We start from the raw sequence: 17,606 nt of genomic DNA, 5'->3' as shown, positions 1-17,606 counted from the left end.
ACAGTTTTACTTCTTCCCTTCCAATTTGGATACCTTTTATATCTTTATCTTAGTGAATTGCTCTGGCTAGAGCTTCTAACACAATGTTGAGTAATAGAGGTGAGAGTGGGCATCCTTGTCTCATTCCTGATCTTAGGGGGAAGGGTTTCAGGCTCTCACCACTGAGTACTATTCTGGCTATGGGTTTTCATATATGCCCTTTATCATATTGAGGAAGTTTCCTTCAATTCCTACCTTTTGAAGTGTTTTTTTTTTTTTAATCAAAAAGGAATGTTGAGTTTTGTTGAATGCTTTTTCAGTGTCTATCAAGATGATCATTTGATTTTTCCCTTATGATTTGTTAATGTGTTGAATTACATTAATTGATTTTCTTATGTTGAACCACCCTTGCATACCAGGAATGAACCCCACTTGGTCGTGGTGTTTAATTCTTTTAATGTGCCTTTGGATTCAATTCCAAGTATTTTGTTAAGGATTTTTGCATCTATATTCATTAGGGAGATTGACTTATAGTTTTCCTTTTTTGTAGTGTCTTTATCTGGTTTTGGTATCAGAGTGATATTAGCTTCATAAAATGATAGACGTAGTATTCCTTTTTTCTTCAGTTTTTTGAAAGAGTTTGAGCAGGAATGGTGTCAATTCTTTTTGGAAAGTTTGGTAAAATTCCTCTGTGAAGCCATCTGGCCCTGGGCTTTTATTTGTAGGTAGATTTTTAATGAGTGATTGGATCTCTTTGCTTGTGATTGGATTGTTGAGGTGTTCTGTTTCTTCTTGGGTCAGTCTAGGTTGTTCATGTGTTTCCAGGAAATTGTCCATTTCCTCTAAATTGTCTAGCTTGTTGGCATACAGTTGTTCATAATATCCTTTTATGATTCTTTTTTTATTTCTTCAGGGTCTGTAGTAATTATCCCCTTCTCATTTCTGATTCTGATTTTTTTTTGGGGGGGGGGTCTTCTCTCTTTTTGACTTTGTCAGCCTAGCTAAGAGTCTGTCAATCTTGTTGATCTTCTCAAAGAACCAACTTTTGGTTTTATTTATTCTCTCTATTGTTTTTTTTTTTTTTTTTTTGCTCTCCAGCTCATTTATTTCTGCTTTAATCTTTGTTATTTCTTTTTGTCTAGTTGCCTTAAGGTTAGATTGCTGATCATTCTCTGGCCCCTTCAGTTGTTCAGATAGGTCTTTAGTTTTAGCTCTTTCTTGCTTTTTGATATATGCATTTAGAGCTATAAATCTCCCCCTCAGCACTGCCTTCACTGCATCCCACAGGTTTTGATATGTTGTGTTCTCATTTTCATTTGTCTCTAGATATTTACCAGTTTCTCTTGCAATTTCTTCTTTGACCCACTGGTTGTTTAGGAGTGTGTTGTTTAATCTCCACATATTTGTGAATGATCTGTTTCTTCAGTGGTTTTTGATTTTTAGTTGCATTCCACTGTGGTCAGAGAAAGTGCTTTGAATAATTTCAGTCTTTTTAAATTTATTAAGACTTGTTTTATGCCCCAGCATATGATCTATCCTGGAAAATTTTCCATGGGCACTAGAGAAGAATGTATATTCTGGCACTTGGGGATATAACAATCTATTTATGTCTATTAAGTCTAATTCATTTATCATATTGTTTAGGTTCTCAGTTTCTTTATTGGTCCTCAGTCTAGTTGTTCTATCTGTAGAAGAGAGTGGTATATTGAAGTCTCCCACTATTATTGTAGATGTGTCTATTGCTCCCTTCAGTTTAGCCAATGTTTGTCTCATGTATTTTGGAGCTCCTTGATTGGGTGCATAAACATTTATAATTGTTGTTTCTTCTTGATGAATTATCCCTTTTATTAATATATAGTGTCCTTCTTTATCTCTTATGACCTCTTTGCATTTAAAGTCTATTTTGTCTGATATTAGTATAGCTACTCCAGCTTTCTTTTGATTGCAGTTTGTGCAAAATATTATTTTCCATCCTTTCACTTTCATTCTCTTTGTGCCACAGGGTCTAAGATGAGTCTCTTATAAACAGCATATTGCTGGGTCATATTTTTTTAGCCCGTTCTACCAATCTGTATCTTTTAATTGGAGAGTTTAATCCATTCATAGTCATAGTTCTTACTGTGAAGGGAGTTCTTGAACCAGCCATCTTATCCTTTTGTTTTTTAGTTGTTAGATCATTTTTTCCCTCTCTCTTTTTTTCCTTTAAAAAAGAGTTACTAATAACTCTTCAGTTCTGTGTTCTCCTCCAGACCTCTTCCTCCATTCTTTTTTTCTCAGCTGGTAGAGCTCCCTTTAGTATTTCTTGCAGGGCAGGTCTCTTGTTAACAAATTCTCTCAGTGTTTGTCTGTGAAAACCTTGAAGTCTCCCTCAATTTTGAAGGAGAGCTTTGATGGAAAAAGAATTCTTGGCTAGCAATTTTTCTCTTTCAGAATCTGAGATATGTCGTACCACTGCCTTCTTGCCTCCATGGTGCCTGCTGAGTAGTCAGTACTTAGTCTTATGTTGTTTCCCTTGTATGTGGTGAATCATTTCTCTCTTGCTGCTTTGAGAACTTTCTCCTTCTCTTCAGCATTTGACAATCTAATCAGTATGTGTCAATCTAATCAGTATATCAGTATAGGTTTATTTGGATTTATTCTTTTTGGAGTTCATTGGGCATCTTTAATTTGCATATTTATGTCATTTAGAAGGGTTGGGAAGTTTTCTTCCTAGCCCTTTACTCTTCTCTTCCCCTTCTGGGACACCAATGATTCTTATATTTGTGCGCTTCATGTTGTCCATAATTTCCCTGATATCCATTTCATATTTTTTCCTTTTTTTTTCACCATTTATTCTTTTCTGCTTTCACTTTCCATCACCCTATCTTCTACTACTTCAAATCTGGTGTTATGTGTCTCAAGAATTTTTTTAATTTGATCAACAGTATCTTTTATTTCCTTAAGATCTGCTATTTTTTTAAATTTTCTCTTGCAAATTATTCTTTATGCTCTTCTAGGGTCTTCTTCATGTCCTTTATATCCCGAGCCATAATATTGATATTTGTGTGTACTTCTTTGATTAATTACTCCAAATTTTGTGTCTCTTCTGGTTTTTTAATTTGTTCATTTGGCTTGCCCATATCTTCTATATCCTTCCAGTGCTTTGTAATTTTCTGCTGGCTTCAGGGCATTTGCTTGTCTTGATAGGGTTATTTTGGGAAATGCAGAATTAATTATTTATATATAATTTGGTTTGCTTGAGTGCAGTTTTCCAATCCTACCAGCAGGTGGCACTTTCAAGTAGGTCTTTCTGAACTTCTCCTATATGGTGGGCAGTGTCCAAACTGGATGGGGAACCAGTCAGTGCACTGGATCTCCATGTGCTCTGGGGAATCTGGTCCTGGGGCTGCAATGTGAGCCTCGAGCAGGTAGTCAGGGAGCCTGATCAAGGGCACCCTGCAGGTAGGACATGGGCCCTGCCTGCCAGTTCTCTGCCTGCCTTGTACCTGGGAGTCTCTGGGGTGTGGGAGGGGCTCCCCATCATTGGTATGGCACCTCTCCCTTCCTCACCTCTTGCTGTTGCATCCCCCCAGACTTCCGTGGGGGGAGAGCAGTCACTACCTGCCGGGTTCCTTCACAGAGGTCCCTGCTGTCTGACTGAAGAAGAACACCCCCAGCAAACTGTCAAGATAGGTGGACAGGAGTGGAAAACTGCTGCTCACTCCCTTGCCTGGTGGCAGTTTCGCTGCTGCTGGCCTGGGGTGGGGGGAGGGCTGTCCCAACGGGGAACACACTCACCGCATCCCTCCAGCCACCATCTCTACTCCATTTTTGTCCCCCTCCACATATGGTGGGGGAACCTCTATGGCCAGTCACACCCTGGAACCGTGGTCCTTGGTGTCCTCCAGCCCCTTTCTAGTTACTCTGATGGAGGAGAAGCCCATTCTGCCTTACCTACTCTGCCATCTTCCGATTGTATACTTTGGATGGATTGTATGGTGTGTGAATATATCTCAATAAAATTGCATTTAAAAATAAATAAAGTACCTAAAATATTTATATATAGAAAGAAAGAAGAAGAGAGAAAGAAAGAGAGAAAGAAAGAATCAATCTCTGAGGAAACAAAACTATCACCCAAGAAACCACTGGAGGGCATCACAAGACAGTACTCAAGAGTATACCAGGTGTAGGACTTGCACAGAGTTCTGTGATTTAGAAAGAGAAAGCTTCATGGAATACCTGGGAACAGAACTTGAGAATAAAGAATAAGATGGAAAGGGGCAAGAAAAGGGAAAGCAACAGAAGTAATGTTCTTTAAATCAAATCCATGTGCATGATTTAGGCTGAAACTCAGGTAGTCCTGAAAATTACAACTGGCAGCAAGGTCAGTAGGCAGAATATTAAAATTACAAGTTTTCAAATTTAGGTCTGTTGGCTTTTTTGATGCAAGCTTTTTTCATACTATCTTATACTATTAAGGCAAGGTTTCTTTCCATTTTATCTCTTTTGTTCCAACCATGATCCAAGATTAATGCTAACAAAAGACTGTAAAATAAAGAGAAAGTATATATAGGATGTAGCCACCAGTTGGTTTTTGTTAGCCATAATGAATGACCCTAATCATATTTCAATGCTTGGGAAAAATTGAATCAAAATTTATGATAAAATTTACATTTCCAAAATAGGCAAACTTTGAATTACAGTTGTTAAAATTCCCTCATGAGGTTCTGGAATTCCTTATTTGAAAAAAAAGAAATATAACCGCTCTTAAAGAATTACTATAGCTGTGATCCAATGTTAGGAGTAAATAATGTATGTAAATAATTCACTTTAGTAGCATTTTCCATCACTTGCTCTAAGAAATATGGGATCTGAAAACATGATAATTACTGGCTAATCATCACTTACTAACATGGGTGGAATAGAGTTTGGTGTTAGAACATTTAAGCCAGAAAAAGCAAGGCAGAGATTATAGATATACAGAGTTTTGGGGGTAAAAAATTCTAAATGTTCACCCACTATTCCAGAACCAAAATGACAGTGGACTATGCTCCCTTTTCCTTTTCACAGTTTATGCCAACCTTCTCCTTGCCTGTTTTTATCATTTAACCAGGTTTTTATCTGCTTTGTAGAAGCTCAGAAAATAGGTCTCAGTAAGGGACCTGTCAGTAGCTGTTGTGCTGTGAGATCTCTGCTCTATACCTGGTGGTAGATGTTGATGACTAGAGAGAGCAGAGCAGTGTGGCTGCTGTGGGAGCACATGGGAACAGCTGCAAAAACAGCACAGGAGGCCCCCCAGAAGCTCTGTCTGCAGCAGGCTGCAGTGATATTTGTGCACAGGGAAGTCGGGGCTGTTTGTGGGAAACCAAGACAGTTTCAGTCAAGTGAAGCAGGAGAAATCTGTTTAACAGAGGCAAACTGCTCTAGCACAGCTCCCTCTCTCTTTAGAGGACCCCTCTCTCAACACCTCCCAACCCTAAAATAAAAAGAAACTATAGAGATGTTGGTATCCAGTTGAAGCAATGTCTTTCTATTTATTTCTTCCCAATGACACTCTGTTTTATTTTTGCCACAGGTTTCTACATTAAAATATTTAGAGAAATAGTAAGCTTATGTAAAGTAATAACTTTGGCAAACAAGTTTTCCCTCTTCTCCCTCTGACTTGATTTGAAAACGTCTCAGAACTTCTGATAACTAGGATTTACACTCATATTTCTGGATAATCCACCTTCCCTTCTTTCCTGGCCCCTAACTGACTCTCAGTGTTATGCATTCTTTCTCAAGCCTGCATATACACTCATGAAGAGTAAATGACTGGAGGACTTATATATTAGGAACATTTTCATGGGCATTGTTTTAGTTTCCTAGGTTGCGGAAGCAAATTCCATGAAATGGTTGGATGAAACAATTGGAATTTATTCGCTAACAGTTTGAGGCAGGGAAAAAAAGTCCAAATCAAGGTGTCACCAGGCAATACTTTCTCCCTGAAGACTGTGGCATTCTGGAGCTAGCTGCCAACGATCCTTGGTCCTTAGTTTGTCACACTGCAAGGTATGTGGCAGCATCTCCTCACTTCTCTTCCAGGTTCTGTTGAATTTCAGCTTCTTGCTTCCTGTGGCTTTCTCTTCTCTCTGTCTATATTTCACTCTGCTTATAAAGGACTCCAGTGATAGGATTTTGACTCATCCTGACGGAAGTGGGCCACACCTTAACTGATGTAACTTCATCAAAAGATCCTACATACAATGGGTTCATACCCTCTGGAATGGATTAAATTTAAGAACATGTTTTTCTGGATTATGCACAGCTTCAAACCACCACACTCATCAATATTAAGCTGAAAAAAAAAAGACATCAAAAGGCAGTAAGTGGTGGGGAAAATACTTTGGGGGACATCAGCTGAAATCATACAGAGGCTGCCTTCTCTACCACACCAAAGGCTAGCTCTGTCACTGCCATTTCTCTGAAGTTTTCTTATAAGTTTCTTATAATTCATTGTGAGAGGATGGGGAGAGCGGAGCATAACCTTTGCCGCCCCACAATTGCCAAAAACACCAATCCTCTCTCTTTAGGCAATGTGTAGCTCTCATTGAACTAAAAAATAAGAGCCTCTTCGATCAGGAGCCAACCAGGTTGTTTGCAAAGACCACTGATTATTTGTATTTACATGATAAAGTATATGTCGTGTACCTTGGCTTTGTAAAGAATAGGAATATGAGTATACTAGTTGATCATTTCAGTCTCTCCCACCTCTAAAATGATTTAATCCTCTATTATGCACAGAACCAGGGAGAGCTGGAACTGAAAATAATACCAAAATCTAGGTCAGTTCCAACAGCCCATAAAATTGTCCTGGTAAACTTTTTTTTTTTTTTTTTTTTTTTAAATCTTTCTGTTTACAGTCTGCAATTTTTCAGATAAATTGTTTTTAGCATACACATTGGTAAACCATGGATAGATGGGTTCTTTGTGATGCACTGATTGTGCCATATAGCTGGGCATGCCAAATCACTGTATACTAAAAAAAGCCCTCTAATCTCACTCTTCCAATGAGCATATGTGTCTCCTTACTTGGCTGAAAAACTGAAGAATTCATTGTGTGTGCCACACTTAAATATGGTCTAGCAATTTCCTATGGAAAATGTCATCTGTCTGGTACTTAAGATAAATCAAATTCACTTAGTCTGCTGAAGTACTTTTATTGTCCATCCTCTGTGGTTTGGGAGGATTTGGTAGAACAGTTCTTCCTCTAAGACTAAAATCTACCAAAGCTGGCAGCAAAGGTCATTTAGGAATGTTATGTTGTTTGATTTAATAAAATGTTGGCACTGAAGGTTAGCTGAGATACCCGCAGCAACATCTTATGCACTGTAAATCTGGCTGAATGAAGCAGGCATGTGGAAAAGCCATTATGTCCTTTTCATGGTGTCTTTGTGAAATTATGGTCTCTGCAGATTTTGTATTCACTTTCCAACATCTCTTCTCATGGGCTTTGTAGAAAGGAATAAAATAAGATACCAAAGCATCAGACATTTTAGTTTGTTTTATTATAGGCAGCAGGAGAGCAATTCTTCCTTTCTCAAGAAGAAAGAAACTGAGTTGATTGCTCAGTTTAGCAACTTTTCATCCGGCAAAAGAACGGCTCTCTAAGAAAACAGAACTCCACTAGTATATAAAGAGAGTAGTTCTTCCTCTCATATCACTTTATACTTTTTATGACTTTTTACTTTGAATTCCTTGGTGTATAGGGAAGGGAGTAGGAGAAAGACATGGCAGCTCTACAGAATAAGAGTGCAGCCCAGCTCCAGTATTCCTTTATCCCCCACAAAAACGAAGACACAAGAAATGTCTCCAAGGACTTCATGAGCTGTACTTTATGATCCCTCTTTCCTGTTGATTACTTGCTCTTCTCCTTTCTGCCCTGATTTAGGCTCATTTTGTCCTCTAAAAATCCCCTCAGCTCTGCTCTCATGTTCCTTGTTTGTATTCCCAAGTCAGCACAATGTCTGAAATGCTTACCATACCCCAAAATATTTACTATAATCCTGCAGTGGCCTTGGAGACAGTTTACCAGACTGAATATCACTTTTCCCCTTCCAGTGGCCCCTACCCCTCTTCCCCCAGTTTTCTGGTGTTCCCACCCACCCAACCCACCACTGACTAAAACCCCACTTGAATGAGGCTCAAATGTTTCAATACTAGGAGTAAAATCAGCTGGCCAAACAATTCAAACCAACAAACAGCTACAGGATAGCCTTTCTATATAAAAGCAGTTTGCTTGGTTTATGAGGTTTATGAGGCTTTTGTTGGAGTGAAAACCAGCTTTTCAACCCAATAGGGAGTATTTAACCAGGAAGTTCATCAATTAATGGAAACTATAATTCAACTCTATATTATGGCCAAAAATAGAGGAAAGGGTTTTAGAGAGGAAAAAAGGAAACAGGGAGGGGAACAGGTAATAGAAAGAAGTGTCTGCTTTAACCAGTTTTGAAGGTTATCACCACCTCTCCCACCATTGAAGAAATTAGTCTGAGGATGATCCTGCAGGACGGGGGTTCCCTGCCTCTGATAGTTTTGCTCAAGAACAAATAATACCACTTTTCAAAAACCTACTTTTTCACTTTTCTACCAATTGATATATTTGGGACCTTCCAGATTCTTCAATGAAATCTTATATATACTTTTTTCCTTAACTTACAGAACTCTTTTGATGGCAGGCAGAAAGATTAACCTGCTAAATTTTCAATCTTACCTATAAACCATTGGCTATGCCTTTTACAACCACAAGTGAGTAGGTGAACATAGAGGAGCTCTGCCTTCAGTGTTCTATGGTAGTGTTTGTCCAGTTCCCCGATATTATAAAGGCACTTTAAAAAGAAAAATTCTCTAGAGATATGTAACGTAGTACTAGCTAATAATTACAATCACATATTATGTGTCAGGCACCTTGTTTTTATATACATTATCTCATTACCTCATAAAAACTTCACAGATTATTTTCTACCCTTATGAGAACATTATTAGTGGTACCCTCACAAATACCGTTATTTTCCTCGTTTTATATATGGGAAACTGAAGCTTAGAAAGGGTAACTTACTTTAAAAGTCACACATTAAATTCTGAGTGCAGCTGTGAACCCACATCTTTCTGACTCCAAGATCCACTATTTTCCCCAAGGTCCACTATTTTCTCCAAGGATAGGGATATGCTGGCGAATCATTTTAGTTAGAATCCACAACTTACCCCAGCAGAGCTAGGCCTGGCATTTTTGTTTTTTTGTAATTTTTTTTTTTACCCTTCTCTTCCAGGCCAACCTTTGGCAGTGGCTGTTTGAGCAATATTTCATACCTATGCCTATAGGTTTATGAAGCTCAGAAGGGGTTAGCCTTTAGGCCTTGTCTCTAAACTGGCACTTAATCTCACACACTTCCCAAAACAAACTCAACTTTTCTATGCTGCAGTCTTTTATCATCTCTACAGCAGTTAAGTTCTTAGGTTAAGTGCCAGATACTGGTTGTGATGTAGTAGGTCTCATGAATGGCTTTTTAAATTTTTTATTTTTGTCAGAAATACATGCACATTGTTTAAAAACTCAAATAATACTACAAGAGTAGTTTCTTCCTATTCCTAAATTCTGTTTTCCAGAGGCAACCATTTTCAGTTATTGTAGTTATTTCTAATTAAATCCATTATTTCTAGACTACTTCTTGAAACAGCCAAATACCCAAGTCATCTATTTGTTCCATGCTTTTTGTTTATGGCAACCTCTCTCCTGGAATCCCTCATCATCTTTTGCCCCTCTCTCATGTTGAATCCTTATTCCTGCATCCTGTTGTCTTGTTTACTCCTTCATTTTGTGGCACTCCTTGAGAAATACATCTTGAGGAAAGGTTGTGGAAGATAACATTTTGATTCCTTACATGTCTGAAAATGTCCTTGTTCTACTTTGATACCTGAGTGATATTTTTAGCTGGACAAAGAATTTTAGGATATAAATGATTTCTCAGACTTCTGAAGACATAGCTCCATTGTTTGCTAACTTCCAGTGCTGCTGTTGAGAAGTCAGTTGTCAATCTGATTCTGGATCCTTTGAATGAGACCAATTATTTTTTTCTCAGAAGTGTTCAGGATCTTGTCACCATCCTAGTATTCTGAAATTTTACAAATAGTGTGCTCTAGGTCTTACCTGTTTCTTTTTTTCCTTTCATTTTGCTGGCCAACACAGTAGGCTCTTTCAATCTGTAAACTCATGTTTTTTAGTTCTAAGAAACTTTTTACATAATTTCTGGGATAATTTTCTACCCTCTTTTTTCTCTACTCTCTCTTCTAGAATTCCTACTACTTGTGTATTGCATTCCTTAGAATAATCTGCCAATTTTCTTATTTTCTATTTTTCATCTTTTAAACTTTGTTCTAACATTTGTAAAATTTCCTCAACTTTATCTTCCAAACCTCTATTTAAATTTTTATTTATGCTGCTTTTATTTCTAAACTTTCTTGTACTGAACTTTTAAACTAGCACCCTATACTTATTTCATAGGTACAATCAGTATTTTCTGAGACATTAGTCCTTTAGACTTATGGTGCCATGCATCCTGTGAATGTGCTTCTTGAGAAAAGTTTTGCCATCACAAATATTTTGTTTTTAAAGGGTTTAAACAAATCCAAAATGTGCCTTTTAAGTTCCCATGCTGTTAAACTTAGTTTAAAATGATTTTTTCAAAACTTGTCAAGTATCCTAAAATGCTGACAAATAACAGAAACAGAAGCTCATGAATATCTGTGGCCACACTGCAAAAAGAGCTAAAGTATAAACAACTGTGAAATAAAAAAGACATGGAGATGATTCCAGCAATCAGCCTTGACCAAAGCACAAAACTTTTGGCAATGGCCTAGAATGTGGAGTGCTCGCCCACTTGGATCAAAGTGGGTCACATTTTTTTTTTTTTCCATTTTCAGTTTCAGTGGTTTTGTTTTATTTTGTGGTTTGTTTTTGTTTGTTTGTTTTTTAGGCCATCAGGCCTCTCAGCAAGACTTTAATCTCTGGGAAATACTCCATGCCAAACAGCCCATGTATGTGTGATTTATTTAAATGAGTGACAGGTGTTTTTGTATCAAACATACCCTGATGACAAAGATAATGGCACCTTATATCAGTGTCATTTATAAAATACTTATCACATTTAAAACCCTATGAGGTGGGTAGAAGAAGATGGTGGCATAGAGAGGAGTGGAAACTAGTTTGTCCCCCTGGAACAACAAATAAACAACAAGGGAACAACTAGTAAATAATCTGGAATAACTGCAGGGTGACAAACATGACTGTCCACTTATCATACACCAACCTGAATTGGGAGGAATACCCCAGATCACAGTATAAAATCTGTAAGTAAAAACTGTGGATCCAAGCTGGGAGCCCCCTCCCCCCATGGCCTGAACTGCAAAGCTTTGTGGTGCTAGAGAGCAGCACTCTCTGAGCAAGCGAATATAGCTCAGCTGAGCTCCAACTGGGGTTTTAATTAACAAATGTGGACTGCTCAATACAAGCTATGAATCCCCAACAAGCAGACAGAGGCTTTTGGCGATGACTGACCTTGGAGAGCCAGAGGGTGGCCATGGACTGGCCCTGAAAGGGGCTTTCTGTCCCTTTTTCAGCTCAGTGGAGAAAGCCTCAGCCATTTTCAGTTCCCAGTGCTCTGAACCAGACGAGGGTGGAGACAGCACAGGCAGAGAGACGATTCAAATGTAAATGACTTCTCCCTAGGGGGTGTATCTTCCCTAAGATGAAGAAGGTGATGCCAAGCTCTACTGCCCACCTTCCTTTCAGAACCAGACCCCAGAGCCTGGGGGAAAACAGCCATGGGCCACACCTCCTTACAGCTACAGGCTGACAGGTACCACCTGCTGGGCAGAAAAGCACAGTTCTTGTGGCCTCACAGGGTGTATCAATTTTCTAAGACACTGTCAGGGAAACCAAATACTATTGCCTCCTTCTAGACCTGAGCCTTTTCTGGTCTGGGAAAACCTGATTAGGATAACCAAAGAAACGAGATGCTTAGACAACAAAAATACAACCGACACTAAGAAAAATGAAGTTATGGCCCAGTCAAAGAAACAAACTTACACTTCAACAGAGATACAGGAATTTAAACAGTTAAGGCCAAATCAATTTAAAAAGTTTAGGGAAGATATGGCAAAAGAGATGAAGTGTATAATGAAAACACTGGGCATACATAAATAGAAATTGAAAGTTCAAAAAAAAACTGGCGGAATCTATGGAAATAAAAGGCGCAACACAAGAGATGAAACACATAATGGAAACATACAACAGCACATCTCAAGAGGCAGAAGAAAACACTCAGGGACTGGAGAATAAGGCACCTGAAAGCCTACACACAAAAGAACGGATAGAGAAGAGAATGGAAAAATATGAGCAAAGTCTCCGGGAACTGAAGGACAACACAAAATGCAGGAATGTACATATCATTGGTGTCCCAGAAAGAGAAGAGAAAAGGGGCAGAAGCAATAATAGAGGAAATAATCAATGAAAATTTCCCATCTCTTATGAAAGATAAAATTACAGATCCAAGAAGCACAGTGTACCCCAAACAGAATAGATCTGAATAGCCTACACCAAGACACTTAATCAGATTATCAAATGTCAAAAATAAAATCAGATTATCAAATGTCAAAAATAAAGAGAGAATCCTGAAAGCAGCAAGAGAAAAGCAATCCATCACATACAAAGGAAGCTTGATAAGACTATGTGAGGATTTCTCAATAGAAACCATGGAGGCAAGAAGGAAGTGGGGTGATATATTTATGATAATGAAAGAGAAAAACCACAAACCAAGAATCCTGTATCTGGCAAAACTGTTCTTCAAATATGAGGGTGTGCTTAAAATAGTCTGACAAACACACAATGACAGAGTTTGTGAACAAGATACCTGCTCTACAGGAAACACTAAAGGAAGCACTGCAGACACAAAGGAAAAGACAGGAGTGAGAGGTCTGGAAAACAATTTTGGAAGATAGTAACACAGCAATGCAAGTACACTGAACAAAGATGACTGTGAATATGGTTTAAAGAGGAAGGTTAGAACCATGTGGGACACCAGAATGAAAGACAAAATATAAAGACTGGGACTGTGTAACTCAGTGAAACCTAGGGTGCTCAACAATTTAATAAAAGGTACAAATATGTTTTTACATGAGGTGGAACAAATGATTGTCAACATTGCAAGGTGTTAAAAATAGGGTGGGATTGAGGGGAAAATACAATCAGTGCAAACTAGAGACTATAATTAACAGAAACATTGTATTATGCTTCCTTTAGTGCATATGGTGGGGTGGGGGGGGGGTAGAGGGGGATAGGAGAAGGGTATGGGACTCCTGGCATTGGTGATGTTGTCTGACTCCTTGTTCTACTTTAGTTGAATGGTAACTTATCTTTTGTTGCTTTCTAGCTGTCATGTTTTTTCTTTTTCTTTTGTCTCTCTACCTTCTTTGACTCTTCCTCCTTCTTTGTGGAAGAAATGGAGATGTCCTTATACAGATAGTGGCAATGGTGCTGACTACATAAATACGTGACTATAAAGGGAACAAACGATTGTTTACTTAGGACAGATGTATGGTGTGTGAACAAAACCGTCTTAAAAAAATAGGTTGATGAAACCTCGAGGGCACTATATTGAGTGAAATAAGACACATAAGGACAAATATTGCAGGGTCTCACTGATATGAACTAATTATTGTATGTAAACTCATAGACATGAAATAAAAGTTACCAGGATATAGAACGAGGCTAAAGAATGGGGAGCAGTTTCTTATTAAAATGAGCAGAATGTTCAAATAGGGTGAACTTAAACGTTTAGAAATAGAAGTGATGGTAGTATGTTGTGAGAATAACTAACAATGCTGAATGGTGTGTGAAGGTGGTGGAAAGAGGAAGCTCAGAGTCACGTTCACGTATGTCACCAGAAGGAGAGTTGGAGGTTAAAAGATGGGAATGTATAAAACAGTGAATCTTGTGGTGGACAATGTCCATGATTAACTGTACAAATATTAGAAATCTCTCTCATGAACTAGAACAAATGTATGACACTACAACTAGAAGTTAGTAATAAAGGGGCATATAGGAAAAATATATATACCTATTGCAAACTATATACTACAGTTAGTAGTATTTTAACATTTTTTCATCAACAGTAACAAATGTACTATACAAAAACTATGAATCAATAATGAAGGGGGGTGGTTGGGGTATGGGAGGATTTGAGTTTCCTTTTTTTGTCTTTCTTTTCTGGAGTATGAAAATGTTCTAAAAATTGAAAAAAATTAATTGTGATGGGTGCACAGCTGTATGATGGTACCATGGGCAACTGACTGTACACTTTGGATCTTTGGATAATTGTATGGTATATGAACAATCTCAATTAAAAAAAGAAAAACCCTATGAGGTAAGAAGAGTACATTTGAATCACTATTTCACAAAGAACCTGCTTAGAAAAGTTTAGGAAAGCAAAGACTAATAATAGTACAATGGCTAAGAGCCTCATTATTCTTAGCTGTAAATTAGAATACTTATCTCATCAGGTTTATGTGTCTGTTGTATTACTTTATATACGTAGATCATTAGTGCAGTGCCTGATGCATATAGTAAGAATCCAAGAAATGATTGCCACTGAATCTGTAGAATCTGTCATCTTTTACTGAATTCTGGCAGTGTTTTAAGGCAATGCCTTGGTAATCAAGAAACGGACCCGTTAAGCCCCTAACTTCTGGCTTTTATTACTGCTCACTTGGTGCCCTCTGTTGCCAACTATGAGACATGTCATCCTTCCATTTCTCACTTATTTATAAAATATATATCTTTTGTGTTCTGAATTCCTATTGAATTACAAACTTCTCAAAGATGGACATTATCTTCCCCAACAAATTTGGGACTCAGACAATACTATTGGCTGACTCAGATTGGTTTTGCATTCAAAGTTATTTTGATGCCAAGTCTGCAGCTGAAAGGAACTCCTAGCTGAAGGCAAATGGCGAATCACTTTACTGTCTGAATTTCTCAAAATGATTTGTGCTGCTTAAGTATTTTATGAATAAGATTTGTCAAATACTGTATAGCAGCTTAATGCATAATTAAGGACAGAATCAAATGTATTTACAACTCCAAGGGATCTTGGATTTTAATATAACTTTTTTAATCATAAAGGCCTGGCCCATATTAATCTGTGTTACAGAGGGACAGAAATGTCTCAACCTTGGTGCCCATATTTCTCATGAGGCAACACTCTTCTACCACACCTCTGTTCTGGGGACATCATGACTTCCTGTGACCCACAGGAGACCTGAGTTACAGGAGATAATACTAGGCAGTCCTTGAAAAGAAACATTTTCATGGCATCTGTTACCACAGCTTTATCTAGTTCTCAAAATTCAGTGAGCACAGGACTCCTCAAGCCGCTGCTAGAATGTACATTACCATACACTGGCCTTATGATTTCAAAATAGAATCAGTAGGGACATCAGTATAAGGGAATGTTGATTCCTAACCTTAAGAATGTGTTACTTTTTTTTTTTTTTAATTTCCCCCTACAGTTATGAATTCCAGGTGAAACCCAAAAATCCGCTTGGTGAAGGCCCAGTCAGTGACACAGTGGCATTCAGTACGGAATCAGGTAATCACATCAATAGTCATTCCCAACAAGGAGGTAAAGGGCAAAAATGGAGCAGTGTTTTGCAGAGGGAGCTTGTTTGAAACCCACCTAAACACTGTGTGTACTTAGGAGAATTTACTGAATTTCTAAAATCATTCATGGAAGAATGCAAACTGAGGAAGGTACCCTTAGGGAAACACTACTTACGTCTAACTTTTTTTTCTGACCTCAGTATAAATGAGGATCAGTTAGAAAAGAAAAAAAAAGCATAATCTATACTAAAAAGTCTAGTATATGGATGTTTCCTTGTATGCCTAGAATCAAAGTATCAGGCATGTGAAGCCATAGTACATCCAAAAAGTGAATTCATTTGAAAGTTTTTTATGCTAGGTAGTGGTGAAATTTTGTAATTTGACTTTCCAAGCTCCAACTCCTTAATGAGAGCCATCTGTACACATAGCATAAATTTTACTTGCATAATTTTTACACCAACTGCAGTATATGGCATTCTGGTGATTTTACCATCAAGAGTTTCTGTATGACACTAAGACAGGAAGCTTTTGAAATCAAAGTGAAGGCTGGAACAGCGACAAAGACATTCAAATCACATGTACCAGATACAACTGAGTATCTGGTGGAGAAGGGAGTCTAATTAAGAATGATTTCCAAAAGAAATTTTCAAATTCAATCTTAAGCAAGAATGTACCATTTTGCAATAAAAACTTTTTAACAACTGTAACCTTTCACTTTCTCTAACTTGCCACTGGAACATTGGGAGTTGCTTCCCTAGTAACATCTGACTGTGTGTGTGCTGTTTCTCCTCAGCGGATCCAAGAGTGAGCGAGCCAGTTTATGGTAAGTTCCCTAGCCTCAATGGGAACACAACTATATGTATGCCCTTCTAAATTGATTCAACCAAACAAGCAAGGCTAAACTTTAGTCAAGATTTCTCTTTTCTCCATTTAGTCTTCTTAAAACATCAATCAGGTATAAATGTTTGCCTGAAACATTCAATAACACTGAGAACCTATGATGTTCTGGGAACAAATTGGGTGCTTAGGAACCTGCCTTCAATTATGTACCAGGCCAGCTTGAATTTTCTGTTTAATAATTAAATCAATGTATGTAACACTCTCATTACCAATTTTAATAATAAGACACATTCAAGTGGCTGTTTAACTTTTACAGTATACAACAAGAAAGAAACCTAAATTTGCTCCTAAAGAATGCTGTCTACATCTAGCACTGAAGAGGCTATTAAATATCTAAACATACTGCTCTGGGATTTATCCCATTATCTATAGAAATTTAATTTGAGGTTTACTTGTTTAAACCTTTATAGTATTTTTGGATCCAGTATTTATTTATGGAAAAAAAATCAAGTACTAGCAAGTTGACACTGAACTTTGTGAACTGTTTCTGTGGAAAGTTTTTGGACTAGCCCTTCGGTATCTGAGTCAGATGCTAAACTCAAGCCATGTGTTTCCCTTATGCAGCTGGAAGAGATGCCATCTGGACTGAAAGACCCTTTAATTCAGACTCTTACTCAGAATGTAAGGGCAAACAGTATGTCAAAAGGACGTGGTATAAAAAGTTTGTAGGGGTACAGCTGTGCAACTCTCTCAGATACAAGATTTATCTGAGTGACTCCCTCACAGGTAAGCAGGCCTCCTAGCCAGTTTTGAGCCTTTCCCTTCAAGGGAATGTTTTGTAGCATTCTGTAACACGGCTTTTCCTAAGAACAGCAGACATAAATATGTGATGTGATACACGTAATTTCCTCTTGAATAACAGGAAAAATTAAACCTGTAAACAAGGACTTGAGACATGTTATTAAAAGGTAAATAATAAAAATGAAATTTAAAACAGTGCCATCAGGTACTACATTCAAGCTCAATTTTGTTATAGCCATCCAAGGATTAAAAAGCCTACTAATAACAGAATTGAGTGTATTTAACAATAATCATGAAAGGAATATGACATCTT

At 37.8% G+C, this 17,606-nt stretch overlaps 1 protein-coding gene across 28 annotated transcripts in view; it reads left to right on the top strand.

The window, feature by feature from the left end:
* Nucleotides 1–17,606, top strand: part of LOC119532323 (ABI family member 3 binding protein) — a 277,976-nt gene that overhangs the window by 256,863 nt on the left and 3,507 nt on the right. For all 28 annotated transcript variants that reach the window (XM_037834649.1, XM_037834668.1, XM_037834802.1 and 25 more), the window contains 3 exons: nucleotides 15,562–15,641; nucleotides 16,446–16,475; nucleotides 17,117–17,278. In XM_037834649.1, the coding sequence (XP_037690577.1) occupies nucleotides 15,562–15,641; nucleotides 16,446–16,475; nucleotides 17,117–17,278 (272 nt within the window). The remainder of the gene's footprint in view (nucleotides 1–15,561; nucleotides 15,642–16,445; nucleotides 16,476–17,116; nucleotides 17,279–17,606) is intronic.

This window comes from Choloepus didactylus, chromosome 1 (assembly GCF_015220235.1).
Source record: "Choloepus didactylus isolate mChoDid1 chromosome 1, mChoDid1.pri, whole genome shotgun sequence".
Classification (NCBI taxonomy): Eukaryota; Metazoa; Chordata; class Mammalia; order Pilosa; family Megalonychidae; genus Choloepus; species Choloepus didactylus.
The sequence above is the reverse complement of the archived record's forward strand: the minus strand, read 5'-3'. Positions and strand labels throughout refer to the sequence as shown.